Raw genomic sequence first — 26,173 nt, forward strand, 5'->3', positions numbered from 1 at the left:
CTTTTTTATTCTCTTTACAATTTTTATTCTATAGATATAATTTTCACATTGAAAAATGTTATGATTTAAGATATTTATTTCAGTAGGCTTGATCCTTAGCCATGGCACATGAAAACAGAAGAGAGAAATATAAATAGTGGTGGTTTTTTTTTTTTTCTTAAGACCAAATATAAGTTCTGTAACTGAGCTTCATGGTAAGAGTTAATCAGATGCAGGGTTTTATATAAATATAGTGTATGAATTTTCCTGGATAGAGATTCATAATTTTTACCAGATTTACAAAAGTCTCCAAAAGATTAAAAACCATTCATGTAAAAGTTATGATTATCTGTGAAGTGTTGAGTCATTATCCCATTGTGGAATTCAATCTATAGCACTATCAGCACTGCTTCCTGAAAATGCAAGTCCCAACTTCCTATTTATACTCCAAGCCCTAAGCTTTATGCCAGAAATTGCCTGGAAAAACCAGACATCCTGTTAGGTGAAGCCAAATATAAGTGATTCTACCACATTTGACCCAAGCCAATTAGAAGTATCTTTTGTTACTTCTCTCTGATTTTTCAGTGAATAAGCTTTCAAAAAGAATGTTCACCTACTTGAAATAGGCCTGGAAGCATCATTATTTCTAACATGCCCCTTTGAATGAAACTCATAAGCTTTATGATTTTATTTCTGATGTGCCAAGTAAAGGACTTTTAAAGAAGTGGAATCTTTAGGGTAATAATTGAAGAAACTCTTGCTTGGCATTCTTCATCCTCACCTCTAGAAAGAAAATGTATTACATAGTTATTAACTATTACACTTATTGCTGATGGTGGTCACAAATTGGAGATCTTGACCAGCTGTTTTTTCAGCTCAACTGAAAGCAGAGCAAAAGGGGAATAAGTGGACTTGATCATCAGCTTGAAAGCTGAAATAATTGTATTATTGTAGCTTCCAAGTACAGAGCTCATACATATGTGTCAGATACCTATGTGTCAGGTACTATACACAACGCATTACATGATTGTCATGTTTAATCTTCATACCAATCAGTTGTTTGTTAACCACATTTTACAGACAGATAGACTGAGCCTCAAGCCACACACCCGGTAAATAACAGTTGCCTGATTCCACAGGCCTCTACACTAGAGGTCAGAAGTCTTAATTTCCTGACACTGGGAACTCATAAAATAGGATGAGTTGCCAGTGAACTTCAAAAAAGTTTCTTCTTTGAGAGTCAGACAGTAAGAGCAGAATCTAAGTTCAACTAGCAACTCTCTCTTTAAGAGAAAAAAAATAGGTTAAGATGACTTCATGGAGTTCACTTCGCCATAGTCTTTTTTGCCCTTGAAAGGAAACTGCTTTTACAGGAAGAGTCCTAAGGAGCTTCAGAGTAGACAACTTGGCAGTTATAACAGAGACGAAAGAAAACTGGGATATCAGAGGAGTATCCATTGTTTTTTAAATGCCATTCTAGAAAAGCAGTCCCCCCTTGTATGGCTAGAGCAAGGGGAGGACACATTCTGTTTCCCACTAGAGGAATTATGTGAAACAGCTCATCTGTGTAAAATTGGCCTTGGCAATGCTGCTGAGACCAATGAGACCTTAAGGAATCTGCTGAGCAAATGCTGGTTGTGCAAGCTGTTGGCCCGAAAACTGGGGCGTGTTTTGCACACCAAAGCCTTATTCATTTCAGCATTGCAAAAATATGCAACATATGCTGTAACTTTCTCACAGCATGTCAGTTACCTCTTCCTCATTCCCTTTTTCACTCCAAGTCTTTTCTAAAAACTATTTCCAGAAGAGACTGTTGACTTTGTATGCTTGAACAGTCCTGGGGCAGTTAGGACAGGGCCACGAATGGCTGCACAACTCACATATCACTGATTTTCTCTTAATTGCATGTTCTTTTTCCTCATACCTACCTGTAGCACCTACAGGCATTATTTGCACTTTATAGGGGTGCTGAGCGTTAATATTACTGACTTGAGTTGTTCAACCTGTCTTTTCTCAATCCTTCCTTATAACACAAGATGACAGGAGGTTATTTCCATCAAAAAAAAGTTTATTTATTTATTTATGTATTTTTGGTTTTCCTATTAACAGTAGGAATAGTTTCCTCAAGTTGATGGGATTGATTGATATTCTCCTGCTTCAAGTAAAATCATCATGTTGAATAAATGGAGCCAGTGGTCATTTCAAAGAGGATTTGTTCCTTTCCCAGCTTGGGTCTTTCTCAGGTGTTTTAAGCCCTGTCTTTTCTGAATTTGATTTTCCACCATTGAAAATTGGGTACAGCAGATGTCATCGTCTTTCTCTACCCTGAATGCTTAGTATTGTGCTCTTCATGGTATTCAGCCAAATTTTCTCATCTTCATCAACTCTCATTGATGATCCCAGGGGCATAAATCATCTCTTACCCTACATCACTTGTTTCCTTGACTGCTTTGACTTTCGCTCGTTTGTTGCTGTGACTTCTGAACTGCATATATCTGATTTGCCTTTTCCATGCCTCTGCCATGGCTGTAGGATTTCTTTGTGAACAGTAACTCCAAGCAGGTAAGTGAGCTACTACCTAAAGCTTGCTTAATATAACTCCTCGGCTCACTGTAAGCTTGAGATCTCTTCATTACCCAGGGTTTTGTTTTTGTTTTTGTTTTTTACATAGTGTAATCTAATGCCTAGGTAACTCCACTTTGGATTTCAACTCTTAAATGAGTATCTAGAGGTTCACCTGAAATTTTAGCATGAGACAGTTGACATTTGATCACCTAGTGCCTCATATTATAAATTCCATATTGCCTTTGTTTTCTAAACTGTTACACAGTTCTAGAGTTCTTTGGTTTCTTTACTTTTTTTTTAATGCTACCGTTATTGGTATAATAATTTACATAATTGTTTGTTTTTTTCCTCCTAATTCCTGAGTGAGAAATATTTGAAAAAGGCTTGATGGTGTATATAAGATTTGGACTATTGTCTTCTGATAATTATCAAGTACTTTTTATAGATTGCATAGGCTGCAGTTGGATTTAGATGCTTGATATGCTTAGTGTCTGAGCAAGCCAGATTGCAGTCACATCACTACAAATTCATTTTCTTTTTAAGCTGCAAAAATTTAAACAGTAGTACAGACTCATGTTAAAAACAGCAGTCTGATCCAAGATTTTGTAGTTCGTAGAACTGATAATGTTTGATGTTCTCTATAAATTCACGAGGCTTAGTAGGAAAGTACGTAGAATTTTTAGAACTTAAACAGACTTTAGAGGTACTACTTTAATTCAGCCCCCTCATCAAATGAGGAAACTCTGTAGGTAAGTTGAATGAATAATTCAGCTAAGATTCTTTATCTTTGTGTAAAATGTAGATACAACTTTGCAAAAGAAAGAGCTACTTAATAATCAGTTTTCTTACATTTTTAAAACACTGTAACCTTTTTAATTGATTCTCACTGCTAATGAAATCAAACTTGCTATTTATCAAGTTAGCCTTGAACTTTTTATTATTACCAATACTCCTGATGCTCAGTTCACTCTAAAAGTATATTATACATATTTTTTGTCTGTTCCACCTGAAATTATAACTGGCCATCATAGCTTACAGATTTCTATACTGAATATGCAAGTAGCCTTTGATTGTTAGTTCAGGTAACTGAACTCATGCCTCAAACTGCCCCTTCCCATTGTCCATCAGGCTCCAGAGTAATGAAAGGTGCCATCTGGCTTTGGGAGCTTCCTGTTGTACATGAAGATGTTTGGGAGGTTTTATCGTTTAGCTTTTTTGGGTGCTCACGATGCAAATGGTTCTGGGGTGAATGGGCCTTGCAAGTGGCTGGGCCTTGCAAGTGGCTGGACCGGCAACGGCAAGCCTCAGCTGAGCCTGATTCATAGTGACAGTTCTTCTGTCTGCAATCCATAGGAATTTGGGGGACAAAAGGAGGGCACCACTCACTGATAATTTATGCACACTTAGCATCTTCAACTTAGAAGCACTTTATTCTTCCAAATAATGCTTTTTCAAATGTGGGTGGTCAGCTTTTCTTATTATTTACCAACTAGACTGTAGCCTTTGTTTCAATTCCACCATTCTCCACACTCCCCACCTCACCATCTCAGCCTTGCCCATGTGTATACGAGTGTGTGTATGTGTGTATGAACAACAATGTAAAGGAAAGTGTGTTTCTGAAGTCTGAATGTCCCTGTTGGACTTTGATGGATTTCTTTCGTGCTCTTTACAGAAAGAAGCAGATGCCATTGATGACACTCTGAGTTCCAAACTTAAAGTCAAAGAGCTTTCGGTGATTGATGGTCGGAGAGCTCAGAATTGCAACATCCTTCTATCGAGGTATTGTTGATGTTGAATAAACATTTCTAGTAGGACCAACATTTCCATTCTGTGGCTCGAAACCACATGTTAGTGATTTTGTTTTAATTGTACTCTGCTGAGGTACAGTTCTTTGGATCCCCTTCTGTTAAAATGAGAACAGCTCTTGGTGCTTACTTTCCCTAGTGGAACATATCAGAGCTGGATGCCTTCTTTCTCAAAGTTTAATTTCCACAGACCTCTAAATGTAAAGGCAGAACACCCTAAGTCAATCTTTTCTTCCCAGAAAGCCTGTAAAATGGACTTGACTTTTATTTACACTTCTTGGCCTTAGAGATATTTTGGTCATTTAGTAGCACTGTCACAGAATCGGGACCAACAGATGAAGACTCTTTGTTTTATTTTGCTTTCTAATGTCACCATTTTCATTTCAAGGTTATATGATTTCATGCTCTTTTTGAGCATTTTTATAGCTAAAAGGATATGTAAATCTCAAACCTCTGTGAAATGCTAATTTATCCCGTTCAGCCCTGTTCAGAAATCTTTCTCATAATTAGTGAACCATCACAGCCTTGGAACTTGAAAAGAAGAAAGGAAATTTGGGAGCCTGGAATCTGATTGCAGCTTCGGGCAATGTTGTCAGGTTGTTCTGGGCATTTCAAATAGCTTTTCTGTATCTAGTTTCTTCTTTTCTGTAAAAGGAACTTTCACATTAGGCAAAGACACCTAATGCTTATGGAGTGAGTGAAGATGTAAAGAATCCTGAGTGTTGGGGCTTTAAAGATAAGTTACATTCTGGAAGGAATGTTGTATATGCATTGAGGCTGGTATAAGGTGACTTCTTTTTCAGGGACTATGAAGAGAGGGAAAGCAGTAGTCCTTATTATTTAGATGTTCTTAGAATGAATTTCTTATAACACAAAGAGCTGGTGCTTGGTTTTCATGGAAGTTGATTCTTAGCCAGATATGTATTACTTCAGGGAGCAAATGTTTTTTTCAGTGAAGAGAAATTTAACCTTAGTGAGATCTTTGAATTTTAATGCAACTAGTAAGGTAACCTGAACATCCTGTTAGCATTTTATTTCTGCCTCTGGCTGAAAACTGTGTAAATGGCCATACCCTGTATTTATTCTGACTTTTGTTCCATGAACTATGCTCAGGTTAGATAAAATATCTGCCTCAGGAAGCCACCACTTAAAATAACTTGAAGGTCTACTTATTTTTCTTCTACAGTAGTCCCCCCCATCCACAGTTTCACTTTCTGCATTTTCAGTTACTCACAGTCCACTACAACAAGATATTTGGAGGTAAACTGCATCCACCTAACTCTTATTACAATATATTGTTGTAATTGTTCTATTTTATTTTTAGTTATTGTTGATCTCTCACTGTGCCTGATTTATAAGTTAAACTTTACCCTAGGTATGTATGTATAGAAAAAGAAACATAGTCTATGTAAGGATCAATACTATCCACAGTTTCAGGCATCCACTGGGGGGTCATGGAACATATTCCCCTCCAATAAGGGAAGACTGCTATACAGTGTAAACAATCTGTTTTGTTACCTTTTTATAAGTAGTATCCCTAGTAGCAAAATTAAATTAACTTGGGGAAAGTTGTGGAGTTTTTTTTACATCCTAGAATTTCTCTCTATATTTTATGCTCGTGCCATCCAGATGAATGCTTTAAAACACTTGACAAAGGGAGCTGTCACAGGATTTCTATAGCGTTGAAATGCCTTTAGAGTAAAAACTGTGACCTCGTTCCTTATTGACAGATGATTCAGTAGTACTAAGTACCAACCAGGGTAATTACACTAGATATAGATAAGGTTACATCTCTTTCTGGCAAATTTCCCATTCTGTTATTGAGTGAATTAGTTCATATTTGTGGTATGTAAATCTCCTTGTTGCCTTAGGCCCTGACACTGTCGAGGTGACTTAGAACTTGAATGTATCTAAACTATCTTAAGATAGTTTTAAGAACTGGCCTCGTATCTGTCAGATTATCAGTTAAAATCAAGTTTAGTGTATAAGTGTTATTACAGTGAGCACAATTTAAAAGTGTGTGTGACAAAGTAATTTTGAGTCCCGTTTGACCTGCTGGCCACTGGGCTGCATTGATCAGGATCTGAAGCCCTCTCTCCCATGGATGATTCAGTGCCCCGTCCTTTTGTGCTCACTGGTCAGTTGTTTTACTGTCTCATCAGGAAAGCACAGAATGACATGTTAAATGTTGTGGTAAAAGTGAAAAAATTAAGCGGATTTAATTATAATTTGTATTTTATTTAGTTTTTTAACCAATCAGCAGTTTACTTTTCATTCTTCCCTTTTTGTTGGCAATTTATTACTATGCACAAAAGGAGCTGGGGACATAAAAGGAGAAAGAAATAGGAAAACGTGTTCAATACTTTTTCTCTTAGTCACCACTTTGGAGCATTTTTTTGCCCAGCACTGTGCTGAGTGCCATAGGATGTACCAAAAGTTAAGATAACGTTGCTGCCTTTGAAAGCACATGGCTAATTGGAGAAGAAAAATGACACCTGTGAGAAGATTCGTGCGGAATTCAGGGCTTACACTGGTCTGACTGAAGGACACGGAGCTCAGCCATGTAGGAGGGGCACCAGCAGGGCTTATTGTAGAAAGTGGTCCTCAAAGACGAGGACTGTTATATGACAAGAAGGGGGGCCGGGAAGGTGGTGTCAAGGAGGCGTGCAGCAGCAAAGATGTGGGAGGGACATAAGCACAGCTAGTAAAGAGAGCCCTGCAATCCCGGCAGAGAATTATCAATTGGATTGAATGAAACCAGGCAGGAGAGCCCGAGATTCAGGCATTGTGCATTTATAAGCGCATGAGTCAGCCCAGGATCACTTCATAACCTCCTCATCTATAAAATGAAGATCATGAGGGTAGCAGCCCTGCAGCAGCTTGTGAGAATTCCTCCTAGGATGTGTGCAGCCCCGGGAAGGGTGCCTGCATGGGAGCTGCCCAGTCAGTGTCCTATTTATGTATCCATGGGATCAGAACTGGTGCCATTTGTTCAGTAGGAGGACACTGTGTGTTTGTTTAACAAGGTTTTTTACTTTGGTCTTTTGGTTTCACAGGACAGGTTAGAAGGGGTTAACAGCTGGACCAGGGCAGCCATCAGATAAGGGCCTCTGCTGTCCAGGTGAGACCTGATGACTAACGACAGCCGACAGCCTCGAGAGAGATGAAGAAGCCCTTGAAGGCTGATTTTGTGCTTGGGAACAATAAATAAGAATGTTTCTATGTCAGCATTTCCTACCTTCTCACACTATCTTTCTTTCCTGATTATTTCATTCCCAGAGGCTGGTGAACTTCTCTATTTCTTATCTTGCTGTCTAGGGATTTATTTCCTGGCAATGCCATCATTACACCAAAGTCCACCACAGTGAAAGCCTGTAGCGTATTCCATGGGCTATATTTTAATGAACGCTTGTGTTCACAGTATTTAAGATTATACCTTAAAGGTCTTCTTCGTATTTTACAAATGTCAGTGGACCTTTTGATCAGGGGCACCTGCCACAGCTTTGTCTGGAGCCAAGCAGGCAGTTGGAAAGAGGCCAAGGCAGGGAGGAGGCGCCAGCACTCCCCATGCCTGAGTGAGTAGGATATTTGCAGCATGAGTGACCAAATCATTCGAAGCTCTCAGAAAGAGATGGCCTAAAAGGTGTGCATTTGAATGGGGAGCTCCAGGGCACCAGGGACCATACCTTTCATGGGAAGAGAGTAGAATGGGCACATCTTAGAGACGTTCCTCAGGTCCTCAGGGAATAAGCAACTTTTCTACTGTGTATGTGTGTATGGGTGACATGTAGCAATTTAAAATTTACTCTGTTTTATTCCCTAAAACAGACCTCTCTGCCAAAGGCCTGGGGGTGGCGGCAGGGGAGACAGAAACTTGGAAGCAGGTTTATATTGCAAAATGAACCCACCTAAAACACAATTTTATGAAGTGTTCTGCCGTTCTTTTTTTCCAGATGCTCACTTAGCACAGCAGCCTGGGTGTAGTAAACCACAAAAAGCTACTCTAAAGTAGGGGGATTTGGCCTAAATCCACTGAAGCAGAGCTAAGGCTGATCTAGCCATCCATTCTTAACTTATTTTAATTACGCCTGGATGTTCCAATTCTCTTGGCAAATTTTTGAAATACTTGAATAGAGCAACCTGGAGTTGAATACTGTTTTAAGATGGCTGGTTTGTTTCCTGCCTTGTAAAGAAAGTTGGAGTAGATATCTCAAAAGTTGCCACCCTCTAGCACTTCAGAACACTGCCAAGCTTTAAAAGCAATTAATTACAGAGATTAGAGACTGATTCTGTGGATGACAGATGATACTAAGAACTCTGCAACCTATAGAACCATCCCTGAGGGTGGGGTACCTTTCTCCCCTTTCCCTTAAGGTAGGGTTTCTTTGATCCAGCAGGTCGCATGCATGGCATTATGTTGACAGGTAGATTTTCTTAAGTACTAGCCATTTAAGTCTCCAGTCTCTTTGTGGGCCACATTAAGAGAAACCAAAATTGTTTTGAATTAGAGCTAGTGTTTAGTCCAGACAGCCTCTGGGGGTTGAGGAGCATAAATATATACAATTTCAAAAGCAAGAAGTTCTGTGCTCCATATGGGGAGCTAATGAAATGTAAATCTGATACTTCAAGTATTGTTCTCACTCTGATTTTCAACTCCTTTTCTTTTAAATGCAAAACAGAAGGACTCAGCAGAACTACACCATAAAATGGTTTCTTCAACTCGGTGTGAAAAGGACACAGAACTAATTTATTTTTTTTCTTATAAGCAGAGCTCTCCTCGTGATTATAGATGTTTTCACAGCCAGTTGGTTTTCATTAGTGGCAGTTTCAGCCCTCCCTATTGTTACTGTTCCTTGGCCTTGCATGGCCACACAATGGTGTTTGGACTTAAATTGGCTCAAGGGCCTCTAGTGTCCTGGAGTCTAGGGCTACTCAAGTTGAGGCCCTGATGCTGCGAGTTGGTTTTTCCCTGTTGTATTCTTTACCCATGACAACTTAGCTAAATTGTTCCATTTAAGTAGGGGGAATTTTCTAACACGATATTCTGGGAACATGTTCATGAGGCAATGATTGTCCCAAGAATGACGAAAACCATCTGAAGAAGTCTGCCAGGGCAAGGGCTGCTGTAACAGCATAGAGGTTATAATGGCACCACAGCTCAGATGAGGTGACAAAACGGGCCTTAATTTGTCAGCTTAAACAATTATGCATTTTGCCTAGATGCTTCATTTGGGTTTGAGAACATGAAATAGAAGAGAATGGTATTAGTACAGTAGGATTCCCAAATTTTTTCCTTCTCTTCCCTACTTAATGGCACATGAAATAACATTCAGTTTAAATAGCAAGATGGATGGTTTTAACATAATCAGGTCCCAAATCTAGAGAAAAAGACAAGCCAGAGGCATCCTTGGTGGGGATCCAGCTTCACCTGGGGCTTCCCTTCTCTTTCGCTGCCTTTGAGTGCGCGCTTTCACTTGTTCAGCCCTCATCTTCATCTGCAAGCCCATAGGTTAGTGTGTGCTTTACGCACCTTTGTGTCTTGAGGATTTCGGCTTATCATCTGGTTCTCCCAATGACTGTAATCACTGTTAAAATAAGGACCTCATCTTCTATTTCCTTCTTAGAACTCCCAGGCCTCATGGGTGTCATACACAGAGAGGAAACACTGGTGAAATAGTGGGTATGACAGTGCTTTGGAAAGTGATCATAATTACCATACTAAGCACTGTTTAATGGGTTCTTAGCTGCATATGAACATTAAGGATACAAAGGTACTGCTACTTTGTTTTTCTAGTATAAAAAAGTCTGCCTTGTAGAACGTACATATAGTTTATTGTGTTCTTTCTATGGCCAGGAACTTTGCTAAGCACTTTACGTGCATTCATTTGCTTAATCCTCATGTGCACACATACAAACACAATCCCTTTTTTTTGGCGAGGCGTGGGGCCTGGAGGGATGCAGTTATGTAGTTATTACTATCCTTGTTTTACAGATGAGGAAACTGAGGCTTAATAAAAATTTTTTGCCCTAGTCACACTGACCAGGAAGTATCGGAGACAGAACTGGGGCCCAACCTGTCTCACACCAAAGCCCCTACTTCAAAAGTTGCATGTGACATGTGTACATCTTGCTCTATATTTGTGTGTTTACATCTTTATCTCCAGTCTTAAATATGTGCTTTTTCAAGAGCATAGACTAAAAGAACGAATCATGTTAATATGCCACATTAGTTATAGGCTGTAAGGAAGTAAGATTTTAAAAATAAGTCTAGACCAGGCATGGTGGCTCACGCCTGTAATCCCAGTGCTTTGGGAGGCTAAGGTAGGAGGATTACTTGAGGCCTGGAATTCAAGACCAACCTGGGCAGCATAGTGAGACCCCATTTCTATCAAAGAAAAGGAAAAGTCTGGGTCTGATGCTTACAAATTAAACAAAGGAGTGATTCTCTTGTTGCAGCTAATAATGTGATCAAGATTTTTTCCCCTGGGTAAGACTATTGTTATATCTAATAAAAATACATTTTAACATTATATTTTATATTTTACAGTCAATACTTTGTTGTTCTGACAATCAAGACACATATTCCTGATTAAATTAGTAAATCATTTATGTTAATGGTAGATAGAAAAAGAGAAAACAGATTTGTATTTTTGCTTAAATCTTTCCCTATGAGACATTAACTAGATAAGGAATATTTGTATAAAGAGTTTGAGATTAGCAATCAAGAGTCGTGGGTTTGTGGGTACTGTCGTTTTTTACGTTTGACCTTGGACAAATCACTTGGCCATTCTGGGCCCCAGTTTCTCCATCTATTAAAAAAATGCCTTAACTATGAAGTACTTGCAGATTTTACTTTGCATATTATCTGTTGCTCAACTTTTTAACAATAACATGTAGTTTCTAAACTTCTCAAAATCCATTCTTTACTTGATAGCAAACTTTAAACACTCCTGACATATAAACAGGTCAGAAACTTAATTCTGTCCTCCCGCCTGCAATTCATGGATCCTAAATGTGAAAGAAAACAATTGTGTATGGGTGTTTTCCCTAATTCTAATCTTCCAATCCCTTGCTTAAGGAAACTAAATCATAGAACATAGCAGCTTTGTCCTCTGTGTCAGCAGAGCATTACAAAGCCCTGAAAGAATGTTAAAGCAGTTTTAAAGTCCTATTTTTAGGTGCAATATTGTCAGGAAATAAGCTTTCACTGAGAGATTTTGAGAAAAAAGTACTTGAAAATCAGCAACTGGGGTAGCAAAATGAATTATGTTAAATTTTAATACTCAAACCAATATGGTTAATAACAAAATATTCTTTTTCCAGGTTGAAATTATCCAATGATGAAATCAAACGGGCAATTCTAACAATGGACGAACAGGAAGATCTGCCCAAGGACATGTTGGAACAGGTGAGCTACCAGATGTATCTGAGAGCAGAAGTGAAAAGCGACCATCAACAGGGAGAGGGATGTTGAGAACATCCAGTTGTTGCCAGTGGATCATTTCCTCATCTGTGAATTGAGGAGGCTGAACCAAGTTCCCATGTGACTCTGTTAGGAAACTTAATGACCTTATTCTCTCATTGCCTCCCAAACTGATGGGTGAGAAAGAAGATCAAGTTTGTCAAATGCCTGGGACCCACAGCATCCCTCAAGCTGCAATTAAGTCATTATACCTCAGTAAATCATATAAATCTAGCTCTAGAAGAAAATCTGTGTTTCACAGGAATATCGAGAATCTCACTAGCACTGTGAGATTGCAAATTATACTACAAAAACTGATTCATTACTAAACTCTAAATATAATTTGTGTCTTGGTCACCAGACCCACAACCATGAAAATGACCTTTAAACGCCTAACACTGCCATCTGTATCTAAATACACATATGTGTCACAAGGCAGGTTGTAAACGTCTTGGGGCTAAGTCTTAACCTCCGCACATTGTACAGCACCCTCTTGTGTCATAAATAGCAGTAAATTTAAATGCCAGGGGTAGCAAGAATGAGATTTACACCCAGTCAGTATACATCTTTGCCCATGGTATCTTGATATAATTTTTATTATCCATGACCAAGCAGCCAGTATTTCTATAGCATTTCTTTGTAGCCTCTCCAACTGGGTCATGGGCTGTTTGGCATCTTTGTCTAGTTGTCCCCAAATAACAATGTTGTTGATCTCGCACATATTCTAGGGATTTTCACCTGTCTCTGCCCCCTGCCCCTTGGTCTGGGCCTTAACTTTTCTGTGCTCTGTGGTGATAGTCTCAGAATGCTATAAGATCGTTCCATCCTTCTGTCTCATTGTTTTGGGGATGGGCTCACATTTTGAGTGGTTTTGGTCAATAAGTCCACGATTGTTAGAGCCAAGTCTACCTAAGTTCAGCTGTGGGCACAAGCAACTGTGATTCTAGACTGAACTCCAGGTTGCATCTGTAGGTGTGCCCTGCTCCAAGAGCAGAGAATAAGGGTACTTTGTGTTGTTAACAGTAATCCTGAGTGGTGAAGTTGCTCTGGGTAGAGTGCCTGTCTATCTGCAAGTGTGTTTTCCATGGTTCTCACTGATGTCCTCAAAGGTCTCAGACACCACACAGGGAGGAATGATGTTTGCAGAGTCACTCCCTAATGGACCTGCCCCCTCCCTGCAACCTCTGCGGCTGGAATAGTCCTGGGGGAAATCCCTCACATTTGCCATGGAAAAACTCTTCATGCTGTCCTTTAAAGGTTGTATTTAATTATCAAAATAGTTAATGATTATGTTCTCAAGTCTCTTGGGGAGCTCTGTGTATGAACGGTTTAAAAGTATCTCCTGAACCCAAAATTTATTTTGAGAGCATTTTCTAGCTCCTTCACATACCCTTCCCTCCCTTGCTGTAGACCAGTCACACACAGTCTTTGCTCTGGGACAGTGGAGCTCTAGGCAGTGCTCTGCCCCTCCCAGGTGACCCTGCCTTTGAGTTGCTGCACCCAATGTGCTAACCCAAAGTGAAGGACTATGTATAAAGCCACTTTAGTCCTCCTGCCTTCAGCTCCTATTGACAAGGTCGTATGTTTTAAAATTCCACAAGATCTGTTTACTGTAGAATTGCATCCAGCAAAATTCCTCCTTGAGGGAAAGGATTTCAAAATCTTGCCAAAAGGGCCTGCAGTGCAAATACAGTGTACTTCAAATAAATGCAAGAAAGAAAACCAGTCTACTGAAGCAGAATCTGGCCAAGTAGGATATTTTTTGACCTGGCCTGTCCTGATAATTCTGTGTGTGTCTTGCTCTCTGGTCATCTCCCACGCTCTTTCTTTTCCTCCGCATTTTACTATTTGTTCTTTACTTCTGTTTCCTCTATACAACACTCTTCCCAGACAAGTGTTGATGCCAGCATTTCCCTACTCCAATTTAGGATGTGCCTGGTGGCTGCTTTCATCCCCTCCTCTCTTGCTGCTTGCAGCTGCTGAGCTCTGATCTCAGATGAGAGCTATATGCTCTTCTTTCATGGAACACATATCTTTATCCTTATTCCCAGATATTTGCCTGACTCCCGATCCTCTCTTAAAACTACCCATGCACAGTCCTTTACACAACTCTCCTTTGATCGGGGACTGAGTTTTTAGTGTGGCTCCTACTGTGTGCTTTTAGGTAACAAAAGAGATGTAGTGACTGTGTTATTCTGAAGAGGGGACAAGTGGGCTCAGCACAAGTTTGCAGGGAGAGAGGGGACTGAGCAAATTAGTGAAAGGATCCCTGAGGCTAGAACTCAGTTTCCTTGCCCAATGTGAAAAAATCCAAGCTGAGGGAGGCTGGGGTGATGCTTTCCTCTCTCTTTTTCGTCCCTTCTTCTTGCCTTCCTCCCTTACTTCCCTGCACTGAGAAAGAACAAGATACATCCTGAACAGTGTCACCATTTGAACTCAGGAACAGAAATGCCTAGAAGCTATCAGGCCCCCAGACCTATGAACTCCCTGGCATCTACTTCCATCTTCCCCCACTTCTGTCCCATTAGGATGGAGGGGATGTCCCTTCCCTTCGCTCTGGCCCCATTCCTTCCTTCTAGTCAGGATCCCAGCTGGATTGACTGCCCCCTTCTCTAGATCTGCAACCTCGCCCTCTCTACTCTTAGCTCATTCAAGTGTCAGCCTTTAGCACATAAACACACCCCTACATACAGCCTCTACACACATATACCACACATACACACCCTACACACACACCTACACACACAGTGTGCACACATCCCCTGCATGCACACCCTCATGCACACACCCCTTACACACACACACACATCTTATGCACATGCTCCTCTCAAGACTCCACATCCCCATTTAGCTACTGTCTTCTCTCTGACGCAGCCAGAGTCTTGAAAGCCATCCACACTCACTTTCTACCCACTCTGCTGCACTGTCCTCCTCCCCTCCCTAGAGCTCTTCTCAGGGGCACTTGCAACTTCCCTGGTGCCAGAGCCAGGGGACACTGCGGGGCCCTCATTTTTCTTAGTTTCTTTGGGGTGTTGGCACCCATGGCTGCATGCTGAAATGCTGTCTTCCCATGGCCCTGTGAGCCACGCAGGCCTCTCTGGCTGCATCTCCTTGGCCTCCTTTTGAAGGTTTTTCCTTTTCTTGTCCTGGCCCCTTGAATGCTGGTTCTCTTCAGCCCTGCTTTTTTTCTCTTGATGGCACCTCTCCAAATCTCACTGACACCCGCGCCTTCAGTAACCTACCTGTTAAAACCAATGCCATGCTTCAGCTTCCAAACGTATCTTCCTAGGGCTTCAGACCCATTTGTCTAACTGCCTACTAGAAATCATTACTTGGTTCCATGCAAACATTTTGAACATTAAACTCACCTTCTCCTCCCCATCCTGGCCCACCCTACCTCCAGCCTTCTCTTCCTTCAATTCATGTTCCCTGTTACGTTGTTGCCTAAGCCAGAAGCCCAGGTGTCATCTTTGACTCTTCCTCCCTCATTTTCCACAATCCATCAAGTCAGGCCACTTCCATTTTAGTCTCATAAATAGCTCTAGAATCTGTCCACTAGCTCCACCCTATCCAGGCCACCATCATCTCTCACCTAGATTACTTACTATACCACTATCTAATCATGACCCCCTCTCATTTTTAATCTCTTCTAATTCTTTTTCCATCCTGCAAGCACGGCGATTTTTTAAAAAAATGTAAACTCACTCTCCTACATGAGATTTTTAAGGTATGTCCCAGTGCCGCCAAAGTAAAGACAGAACTTCTTATAAGGCCTTGCTACTCCCTGCCTTTGCCTACCCTGCCCTGCCCTCTTCCACTGATGTTACCACTGCCCTTCCACCTGCATAAGTGCTATGCTGCCTGTTCCAGACCCTGGCACATAGTATACACTCTGCCTGGAATGTATTCCAGCCTCACACAACACCTGCCTGTAATTCCAATTCCCTCTCTCTGCTGATGACACCCAAACTAACTGCCTTTTCTGAGGTCCCTCAGTTAAATCCAACAAACATTTGAAAACCTACTAAATGGATCATCTAATTCCAGCATCAAATTCTGGGGAAAGCCTCAAAGTCAAGAAAGTCATCAGAGTGAACAGGCAACCTACAGAATGGGAGAAAATTTTTGCAACCTACTCATCTGACAAAGGGCTAATATCCAGAATCTACAATGAACTCAAACAAATTTACAAGAAAAAAACAAACAACCCCATCAAAAAGTGGGCAAAAGACATGAACAGACACTTCTCAAAAGAAGACATTTATGCAACCAAAAAACACATGCAAAAATGCTCATCATCACTGGCCATCAGAGAAATGCAAATCAAAACCACAATGAGATACCATCTCATACCAGTTAGAATGGCCATCATTAAAAAGTCAGGAAACAACAGGTGCTGGAGAGGATGTGGAGAAATAGGAACACTTTTACACTGTTGGTGGGACTGTAAACAAGTTCAACCATTGTGGAAGTCAGTGTGGCGATTCCTCAGGGATCTAGAACTAGAAATACCATTTGACCCAGCCATCCCATTACTGGGTATATACCCAAAGGACTATAAATCATGCTGCTATAAAGACACATGCACACGTATGTTTATTGCGGCACTATTCACAATAGCAAAGACTTGGAACCAACCCAAATGTCCAACAACGATAGACTGGATTAAGAAAATGTGGCACATATACACCATGGAATACTATGCAGCCATAAAAAATGATGAGTTCATGTCCTTTGTAGGGACATGGATGAAATTGGAAAACATCATTCTCAGTAAACTATCGCAAGGACAAAAAACTAAACACCGCATGTTCTCACTCATAGGTGGGAATTGAACAATGAGAACTCATGGACACAGGAAGGGGAACATCACACTCTGGGGCCTGTTGTGGGGTGGGGGTAGGGGGGAGGGATAGCATTAGGAGATACACCTAATGCTAAATGACGAGTTATTGGGTGCAGCACACCAACATGGCACATGGATACATATGTAACAAACCTGCACATTGTGCACATGTACCCTAAAACTTAAAGTACAATAATAAAAAAAAAAAAGGGCATTTGATCTAGAAAACAGCATGAGTCCACAGGTCTTGCATACACATCCAAAACGTGCGTACCTTGAAAGGAAATCAGACACGTACAGAAGCACTGTTTCAGTGCAGTGTTAAATATTGTTACTATTTCTTCCACATCCCATGCTCATTTCTTCCTTCAAAATAAAATACGAAATTAAAAACATCAAATCCCACTGTGTTCCTTGCACCCAGCTCTACATGGGAGGGAAAAAAAAAGATTGAATTAGATACACCAGAAAAATAAGAAAATGGAATGGAAACTACAAATGGAATTATTCATTCCAGCATGATGTAACAGAAAAAGGCATAGAGCTGGGAGTCAAGAGACCTAGGTTCTATTTCTAATGACTACCCAAACTTGCTTTGTAATCCTGGGTGAGTGGCTTACTCTCCCTGGACCCCAGTTGTATCATCTGCTGATGAGAGCATTGACTCTCTAAGGTCCTTCTAGTGGTCTGTGAAAAAGAGGTTCCAGTAGAGAACTCCCACAATTCTGATTTGAGAGGCAGCAGAGAACAGAAAGGGTGCCAGGAATGAATCTTATACCCATTTAACTACTTTCAAGTAAAAATGAAAAGATTTAATCATTTCTATTGTATCTTAACCTGTGAGCAGAGCTTATACATTCAACAAGAGTTAACATTTTATCTGGGACAAATTAACTGAAAGGATGAAAAATTACTACATGGATTTAAGTGATAAACCTCAGTTTTAATATTCATGTGTACTTTTCAGCTCTTGAAATTCGTTCCTGAAAAAAGTGACATTGACCTATTGGAGGAACATAAACACGAACTGGATCGGATGGCCAAGGCTGACAGGTTCCTTTTTGAGATGAGCCGGTGAGTTTGAAAATGCTTGGAATGTGAAGATGTCCCTTCCCTTTCTAAGCTTCATGAATTTTCAATTCATGTTGAATTGTTTGGGCTAATTAACCTGGCTTAACTTGAAAGCTTTTTCATTCTAAAAATCTTCTCAAGTCTGAGTGATGTGGAATTTGATTGTTCTGTTTATATCAGTTCTTGCCTATGGATGAGCCAGGGTGAGGGTTTTTTCAAAATTATCTGTATTTCTGGGCCCCTTTGGCCTTATCAAGTAATAACTTTTCTTGATTCCAGTCAGTATTATTCTCCTTACCAGTTTGTTTTTTTGGGATAGTGTCTCATACTTCCAAGTAGCTTAGCATGGCAAGGTGGTTGTAAAACAGAAAAAAAAAAAAAAAAAAAAAAAAAAAAATATATATATATATATATATATATATATGGACAGACTCTGACAATGTCAGCCTCAAGCCCACATAACTGAACAACCAGGTTCTAGATGTCAGATCATGACACATGCAGACATCACTAATCAATCATGGCACTCTTCTCACGAAGCCTTGGCAAGCTCTCTGAACCCTTCTCCAGAAATCCCTGAGGCAGCCACAGCTTTGTAATTGGGTTTGGGCATATGAGCTAAGTCGATCTGCTATCTCAGGCCTAGAAAGTTGATTCCGCATTAGAGAAGGACCAGTGGTCCTGAAACTCTCAGTGAACCTCAGGGCACAGCTTTCTCCTTTAGGGGAGCAGAGAGGGTGCTCACTGTGAAGACAGAGGTTTGCAGATGGGAGTGAGGAGAGGACAATGTGGGAAGCGGGTGTTGGAGACCAGTTTTTACTTTGGAAAGTAAAATGAAAAGTTAAGAAATTTGGAATTTGGGAGAAGTGTAGGGAACTGTCCTTTATTTGCAGTAGGGTGTTCTTTACATTTTCATTCCCTTTTATCTCTTCTATGCTCAAAAGAGTTCCTGGGACTCTGAGGGAGGAGAGATGGGCTTCAGTCAACAGCAGCAGCAGCAGGCTCCCACTTTCTTTTAGCAGTTGCCTTGATTGGCGCTAAGGACTCTGCTGCAGTTGGCCAAATAGCCCCTGTAGGTCAGACCAGAATGGGCTCTCCAGGCAAAGCTGGCTTAATGTCCTGTGTTCCTGTCCATGAGAACAACTAATGTATGTGTGTCGGGGGAGTGGGTGGGTATTGGGGGAGGTGCTTCTAGGTACCTCCACCTCCATATTTGTTATCAAGTGAACCTAGATATATTAAATGAATATCAATTAGTACATGTTTGCTCTTACAGAATTAATCACTATCAGCAAAGGTTGCAGTCGCTGTACTTCAAAAAGAAGTTTGCAGAGCGTGTGGCAGAAGTGAAACCTAAAGTGGAAGGTAAAGTCAAGCTGCCTAGATTGGAAATGATGTTCATCATTACAACCCATTTAAAAGTGCAATCCAAGTGCATATAGTAAACAAGATCCCCTTGGTGATTTTTTTTTTTTTTTTTTTGAGACAGAGTCTTGCACAGTTGCCCAGGCCGGAGTGCAGTGGCGCGATCTTGGCTTAGTGCAAGCTCCGCCTCCCGGGTTCATGCCATTCTCCTGCCTCAGCTTCCTGAGTTGCTGGGACTACAGGCGCCCGCCACCACGCCTGGCCAATTTTTTGTACTTTTAGTAGAGATGGGGCTTCACCGTGTTAGCCAGGATGATCTCGATCTCCTGACCTTGTGATCTGCCCACCTCGGCCTCCCAAAGTGCTGGGATTACAGGCATGAGCCACTGCGCCTGGCCTGGTAATTTTTTATTTTTTGGCTCAAAATCTTTTAAAATTCTGAGAGGTGATTACTTAAGGTCAGTGCTTGATGCCCTGCCCTAGTCTCGGAGCTCACAGCACGCCTCCTGGGCTCCTCTACAGGGTTGGGCTTGTGACTATGAGGGTGTTGGTGGGGAGTTAATCTCACTGCTACTAGCATTAAACCTGTAATTAGCTTCCTCACAACAGAGCCTTAGTAGATTTTTTAAAGGGAAGATTTGAGGCTATTGTATAGTTTGATTTTTAAAATTTGTAAATGTTTGAAATGTGGGCAAGGCAACTGAAGAGCACAGCCACGGAACGCAGGCTGGAATCAGGCATCTGCCTAAGCTCTGATCTGTGTTATGACACCTGCAAGCTATAACGTGTAACACATTTAACCGGTTTTCTGTCAGTGGAATTGATCAATACTCCTGTCAACTTGACTCACACCAGACAAGTAAATGTTTGTAAAGAAATCTTGGAGATGGGATTGCTGTTCTAGATATTCCTCAGTGCTTATGACTGATGAGTCAGCCAAGAAAGGCCTGAGAAAGGATAGGATTTTGCAGCCGTCTATGGGTGTTGGTAACAACTTGAGTTGGCTCTCCCTGTCCTTGTTCTTTGCTTCTGGTGTAAGCGTTTTGAAAGTGCTCTCGGTAACCCAATAACTCAGTCTTACATCTTCAATATCTGTTATTAAGTGTGTGAATTTAGAATGGGTATCACTGAAACGTCTTGATTTCAAACAACGAAACACTTGGTAATCGTGTTTTTATGTGTTTTGTTTTGAAGCAATTCGTTCTGGCTCAGAAGAGGTATTTAGGAGTGGTGCCCTCAAGCAGTTGCTGGAGGTGGTTTTGGCATTTGGAAATTATATGAATAAAGGTCAAAGAGGGAATGCATATGGATTCAAGATATCTAGCCTAAACAAAATTGCTGACACAAAATCCAGCATTGACAAGTAAGTATGAGATCTTCCAACATTTGGGGGAGCCAGGTGTGTAGGTCCAGGCTCAGATTTATGCCTCTCTGGTTCTCCTCAGCCTTCATGACACTGCATTCTTCAGTTGGAATTTCTCTTTCTCACTACTTTCTTCCCTTCTCTGACATTGACTCTTCTCTAAACCTCTCTCATGACCACAGGCATCTCCCACATTCCTGTTGGACCAATTATCCTTCATCCATTTTTGGTCCACAGGGACATCATCTGTTCTGTTTTGCTGTTGTTTTTGTTTTGTCTTGCCTTTTTAAAACTTTTTATTATACACTATCTTGCCTTTTGTAAACTTTTTATTATAGTGTAATATACTAAGAAGAGGTCAGTCATCACAAATGTTGGGCTTGATGATTTTTCACAAATTAAACACACCTGCATAATCAGCGCCCAGACCAAGGACAGGATGCTACCAACACTCGACATCTCCCCATGACCCCTCTACAGAAAACAGTTTTCCACAGAAAAGAAAAAAACTGATAGTTGGTGCTAGAATATGAAGCTTTTGGGGTTTTTAGGTTATGTTTTTATTTGTACAGTGGTAGCAACTATATTAAAAACTTATGTATAAATGCATTTTGGCTATTGATACTTAGTTGCTCATTGCAGGTCTCATTAAAATGCTTCCTAGAAAGTGTTCAATGCTGCATATTAGGTGAACAGATTCTCATTAAAGACACCAAGATGTGAAAACGTTCTTGTGTCATTAACAGGGTAGGGTCATTAGGCATATTAACTTGAGTTTCCTTGAGAGCTTTGTTTCTCTGAGATTCTCACTGACTTCAAAGGAACTTGCACAATTGTTTCTAAGGTAAGCTTCTTCATACCCAAATTCTTTTTAGAAATATGGGCTGTTCACCCTAATTATTTCTAACTAATAGGGGCTTTTACCCTATATTTTCTATAGGGTTCGTGAAGCATAGTATTCTGGCAACCTTAAATCCATCCAAGAAGAAATAAGCAATGTGTTAATTTGTTGTTTTTGCATCGTGTAGAGATAGATTAATGAAGAGCAGCTGTTGTTATAGCCCTGCCACCTTATTTTTAATGTAAACACTTGATCCTTTTCAGAGCACTTTCACATTTGATTGTCCCACTAGCCTGTGAAGTACACAAGCCAAATACTGTTGTCACCTGTTGTCAGGTAAGAAACTGACTCAGGGTCAGGTGGCTCATTCAGCTTGCCTATGGTTACAACAAGCAAGGTATTTGGCCTTACAGGTATTTGACACCTGCGTTGTTGGTCCATCCACAGCTCTATTAGCAACAGAAGGATCTTATTTGGAGGTTGTAGTAGGGAATGGCAGATCTTATTTGTGTCTAAAGAGCCAGCTACCTTTTTAAGGAAGGGCATTCCCTTCAACTATACACACACAAAAGCAATCACCCATCCCCAATACTTACCAATAACCTGGAACTTACGTGATTATCTGCTTATTTACTGAGGTTACTACAGAATTTATATAAAGTACAAGCTTTTTCAAAAGAACAATCTACAACTATTTCTGATCTTTCTTTTTCCTCTTTTTTTTCTGCCTTTAATATTTGGTCCCCAAATGCAGTGCCCACGCCTTTATACACCTGCATGCCTAGCACAGTGCTTTGCCTGTAAGCAGTCACCCATGAATATTGTTCAGTTGAATCTAATCAGATAGTGTAGGTGGTGGGACAGTCAGCAGGAAGGGTGCATTCACTCAGCATTGAAGGCTGAGTTCCTGGTAATGAGCAGGGAAGAATCAAATGTGTGGCTGTTGTTCCTTCTTTTAAGAATTTGCATTTAGTCAAATGAGGTATTATTTGGATCACAAGCAAATGAAGATCAGATGTGGTTTTAAACCTTTCTATAGCAAGAAAGATGTGTATGGTTAATGAAATTAATTGAAATGTCTCTCAATAGCAAAGCATTTCTTTTAAAAAATGAAAAAAATAGCCTCACTCTTTCCTGTGATGGTGGCTGGCATTTTGCTCACTCCTTGTACCCCTTAGGTAAGAATCACATGGGCAGACAGGTAGGTTCTGTGAAGAGCAAAATTGAAATGGAGGCTGGGTGCAGTGGCTCACACCTGTAATCCCAGCACTTTGGGAGGCCAAGGCCGGAGGATCATGAGGTCAGGAGATGGAGACCATCCTGGCTAACACGGTGAAACCTCGTCTCTACTACAAATAGAAAAAGTTGTCTGGGCGTGGTGTCATGCGCTTGTAGTCCCAGCTACTCAGGAGGCTGGAGCAGGAGAATCGCTTGAACCCAGAGGGCAGAGGTTGCCGTGAGCCAAGATCACACCACTGCACTCCAGCCTGGGTGACAGAGCGAGACTCCATCTCAAAAGAGAGAAAAAAAAATGAAATGGAAGGATGCAGCTGAACATATGAAAAATAAGTGGCCAAAATCGTTGGCCACTGTTTTGCTTTGGTGGGCAATTGTTTTCTAATTATTGAGAGATTGAGAGTGAGAAAAATATGGATTTATAGGATTGCATTGTTTCTATGAAATGCAAGGGTAAAGAAAATTGTTTGAAAACTGATTCATTTTGGTTAGAGGTGAGTTGGAATACTGGGGTTTAGCATTGTGAATTAGCAAACTGCCTAAATTATGGAAATGTTTTTTAAAGGAATGTATTTTTACCCTCCTAATTCTAACTTCAACAGATAAGTAGTTCTTGATCCTGGCTGCTTGATAAAATCAACAGGGAGTTTTAAAGAATGCCCATGCCTGACTCCACCTCATTCCAATTAAATGAATCTCTGGGGTTAGCCCAGGCATCTGGAGTCCAGGTGATTGTAATGTGTAGCAGTCAGTGACAATGGGATCAGACCAACACAGTGTTGCCTAATAGATACTGTTATCCTGCACGCTGGTCTTTTCCATCCAGGTCAGTCAGAGTTCAGCCCTGTCACCACCAGAGAGGGAGCTGGCACAACCAACTGTTTTAACTACTAAGAGTTATGCAGTTAGGAGCTGGAGTGTTGCTAAATTAGGAAGTGGATTCAAGGCTGCAAGGATATCACATGGTGACAGTTATGGCCCACTTCCAGATTCAGCCCTGAGAAAGGGGGCTTTCTAACTTCCTGACCACCCTTTGGCTGAAACCTTATTAAAAACTATCAATAGGCCAGACACAGTGGCTCACACCCACCCAGCACTTTGGGAGGCTGAGGCGGGTGGATCACCTGAGGTCAGGAGTTGGAGACCAACCTGACCAACATGGTGAAACCCTGTCTGTACTGAAAATACGAAAATTAGCCGGGCATGGTGGCTGGTGCCTGTAATCCCAGCTACTCGGGAGACTGAGGCAGGATAATCACTTGAACCCAGGAGGTGGAGGTTGCAGTGAGCTGAGATTGCACCACTGCACTCCAGCCTGGGCAACAGACTCCATCTCAATTAAAAAAAAAAAAAGTATCAATAATTGTTATCAGTGAGTTGCTGCTCTGTACTTTAGACTTAAGAATAGCTGCCCTTTTCAGTGGGATAAACATCCCTCACTCTCCACCCAACCCCACTCCACTCCACCCAAGCCTACTAGTTATAAACCTGCACACCCCATTTTAGGGTGGATCCACTGGGAAGGTAAACTTGAGCTTATCTCCACTGGCAGTGGTTCAGATTCACTTAGATCACCTGTCACATTACCCAGAATTTTGAAAGATGCACATTATGGGCCAAAAATGTAATTCTTATCCTCTTTTTAGAAATTGTGTGCTTCTTTTTGACATATATCTATGTAATCCCCATGGAGGCTCTCCCATTATTCCTGTCTCTTGAGAATCCCTGCCTTACATGACCCTCCAAATTTTGAAGTTAATGCAGGTAATATAGCATTATTGTGGGTTCTACCATTTGAGCATATAAATCATATGCAGATATTAACTATTCATATATTTATGTAGTTTAAATGAAAATAATTTGAATGTTTAATACTCTTCCCTTCTTCAATTGTAGAAACATTACCCTTTTGCACTATCTCATCACGATTGTGGAAAATAAGTACCCCAGTGTTCTCAATCTAAATGAAGAATTGCGAGATATTCCTCAAGCTGCGAAAGTAAAGTAAGTACTTACAGTGGGTGTTTGTTTCTTAAATCACTTGGATTGTGTGTTAGCCATGGAGGTAGTTTGCACTGCATGAAGTCAGTCCTTCTATTTGTTTTCCCCTGAACATTGTATGAAATAAAGTTTGAATCTCATCCAAATCACTCAAATGTATTACAAGGTTTTGAATATATGTTTGTTCTAGCTTCTTTGGAATACTGCATGCAATTTTTAACTTTCATACTTTTAAAGGGCAGGTTTTTTAAATACAGGTAGGAGCACCTTAGTTAAATAAAGATGCATGGCTAAGCAAATAGAAGACCTAAGTGTCAGAACATTGCAATAATTTTCACATATGCACACATACTCCCAGAAACCAAGGCAGCTCTTTAATGGGAAGCAGTCTTTAAGCAAATGAAGAAACTAAAAATAAAATGGAAAGTTGCCAAACTTTTACCACAAACTTCACACCACGTTTCAGAGACTGAGAAGCAGGCAATTTTCCTTGCTGTTTTTCCCTCCCTCTTTTGGCTCTTTTTTTAAAACCTAAACTGCATCTTTTTGCAGTGAATTTGAAAAGTATAATGAGCAGGCTCATTTTTTCTCTCTGTTCATGGAATCTGGTGGAAATATACTATATAAGGCATGAAATTAAATGAAGTATTGGTGAGTTTCTTTATATGTTGTAAATTATCTGGGAGAATTAAGTTTCAATCTCTAATGTTTAAAAGCCATGAAATAGAAAGTGTTGTGTATGGGAGAAGCCCAAGAACCTTTCTCTATTAAAAAAAGATGAAAATAAAAACTAGTTAATACAACCTTAAGAAAAATCATTTTTTATTGCAACTTAAGCCATTACCTTGTAATATTCATATTATTGGGGCCTTAGTGAAAAGCAGAACACTGATTATACAGAGTACAATGTGAACATGATTGCAGATGAACTTGTTTTCTGTTTTCAAAGGGAGCCAAGTATGGCAAGAGATTTATTTCTACATGGAGTAATTTGCTGAAGTGAGATTCTTTTGAGTTTGAAACATAAAATATTTTTGTACAGATGGAAGATATTTCTATTCTGCTATTTTTAACCTGTAAAATATACCTGCTGGCTACAGAAAACAAACATAATTTTATACCTACATTTCATGAGTTTAAAATACTGTTGTCTTTATTTGAGATCTGAGCATGGAAGGGAATTTTAAACATTTAAATTAAACTAGTATGGACTTCCAAGCGTGAAATATTTAAACCCATCTTATATTTAATATGTGTAAGTCACATGTTGATTGCTAAAACATTGCTATTTACAACAGCATGACTGAGCTGGACAAAGAAATAAGTACCTTGAGAAGTGGCTTGAAAGCAGTAGAGACAGTGAGTATTTTTTTGTTGTTCTAATTCCTGGTCTCTTCACTATCTCTAGTGCTGGTGGTTTTCAGCAGATGAGTTGTGTTGGCATGTGGTATGCCCAGGATAAACATTTATTGATTAAAAAATAACCACCACCACAAGAAGCAAAGGCAGGTTATGTTCAGCCTGGCAACTTGATTGCAGGCAGCAGGGGTCGTGGGTGAGTCACTGCAGCAGGAACTGGAAACTGGACCTAGTGTGCCACCAATTTATCTGTAAGGCAGGATTCATCAGGATGAGTGGG

At 40.4% G+C, this 26,173-nt stretch overlaps 1 protein-coding gene across 3 annotated transcripts in view; it reads left to right on the plus strand.

Moving 5' to 3' along the window:
• Positions 1-26,173, plus strand: part of DAAM1 (dishevelled associated activator of morphogenesis 1) — a 183,118-nt gene that overhangs the window by 146,329 nt on the left and 10,616 nt on the right. Inside the window, exons 16-23 of one of the 3 annotated variants that reach the window (XM_030811404.1) lie at positions 2,512-2,541; positions 4,217-4,323; positions 11,673-11,757; positions 17,625-17,731; positions 19,005-19,093; positions 20,288-20,456; positions 24,430-24,537; positions 25,833-25,893. In XM_030811404.1, coding sequence (XP_030667264.1) covers positions 2,512-2,541; positions 4,217-4,323; positions 11,673-11,757; positions 17,625-17,731; positions 19,005-19,093; positions 20,288-20,456; positions 24,430-24,537; positions 25,833-25,893 — 756 coding nt within the window. The remainder of the gene's footprint in view (positions 1-2,511; positions 2,542-4,216; positions 4,324-11,672; positions 11,758-17,624; positions 17,732-19,004; positions 19,094-20,287; positions 20,457-24,429; positions 24,538-25,832; positions 25,894-26,173) is intronic. The other 2 variants (XR_004029715.1, XM_030811410.1) reach the window with 2 other exon arrangements.

The sequence above is a fragment of the Nomascus leucogenys genome, chromosome 1a (assembly GCF_006542625.1).
Source record: "Nomascus leucogenys isolate Asia chromosome 1a, Asia_NLE_v1, whole genome shotgun sequence".
Taxonomy (NCBI): Eukaryota; Metazoa; Chordata; class Mammalia; order Primates; family Hylobatidae; genus Nomascus; species Nomascus leucogenys.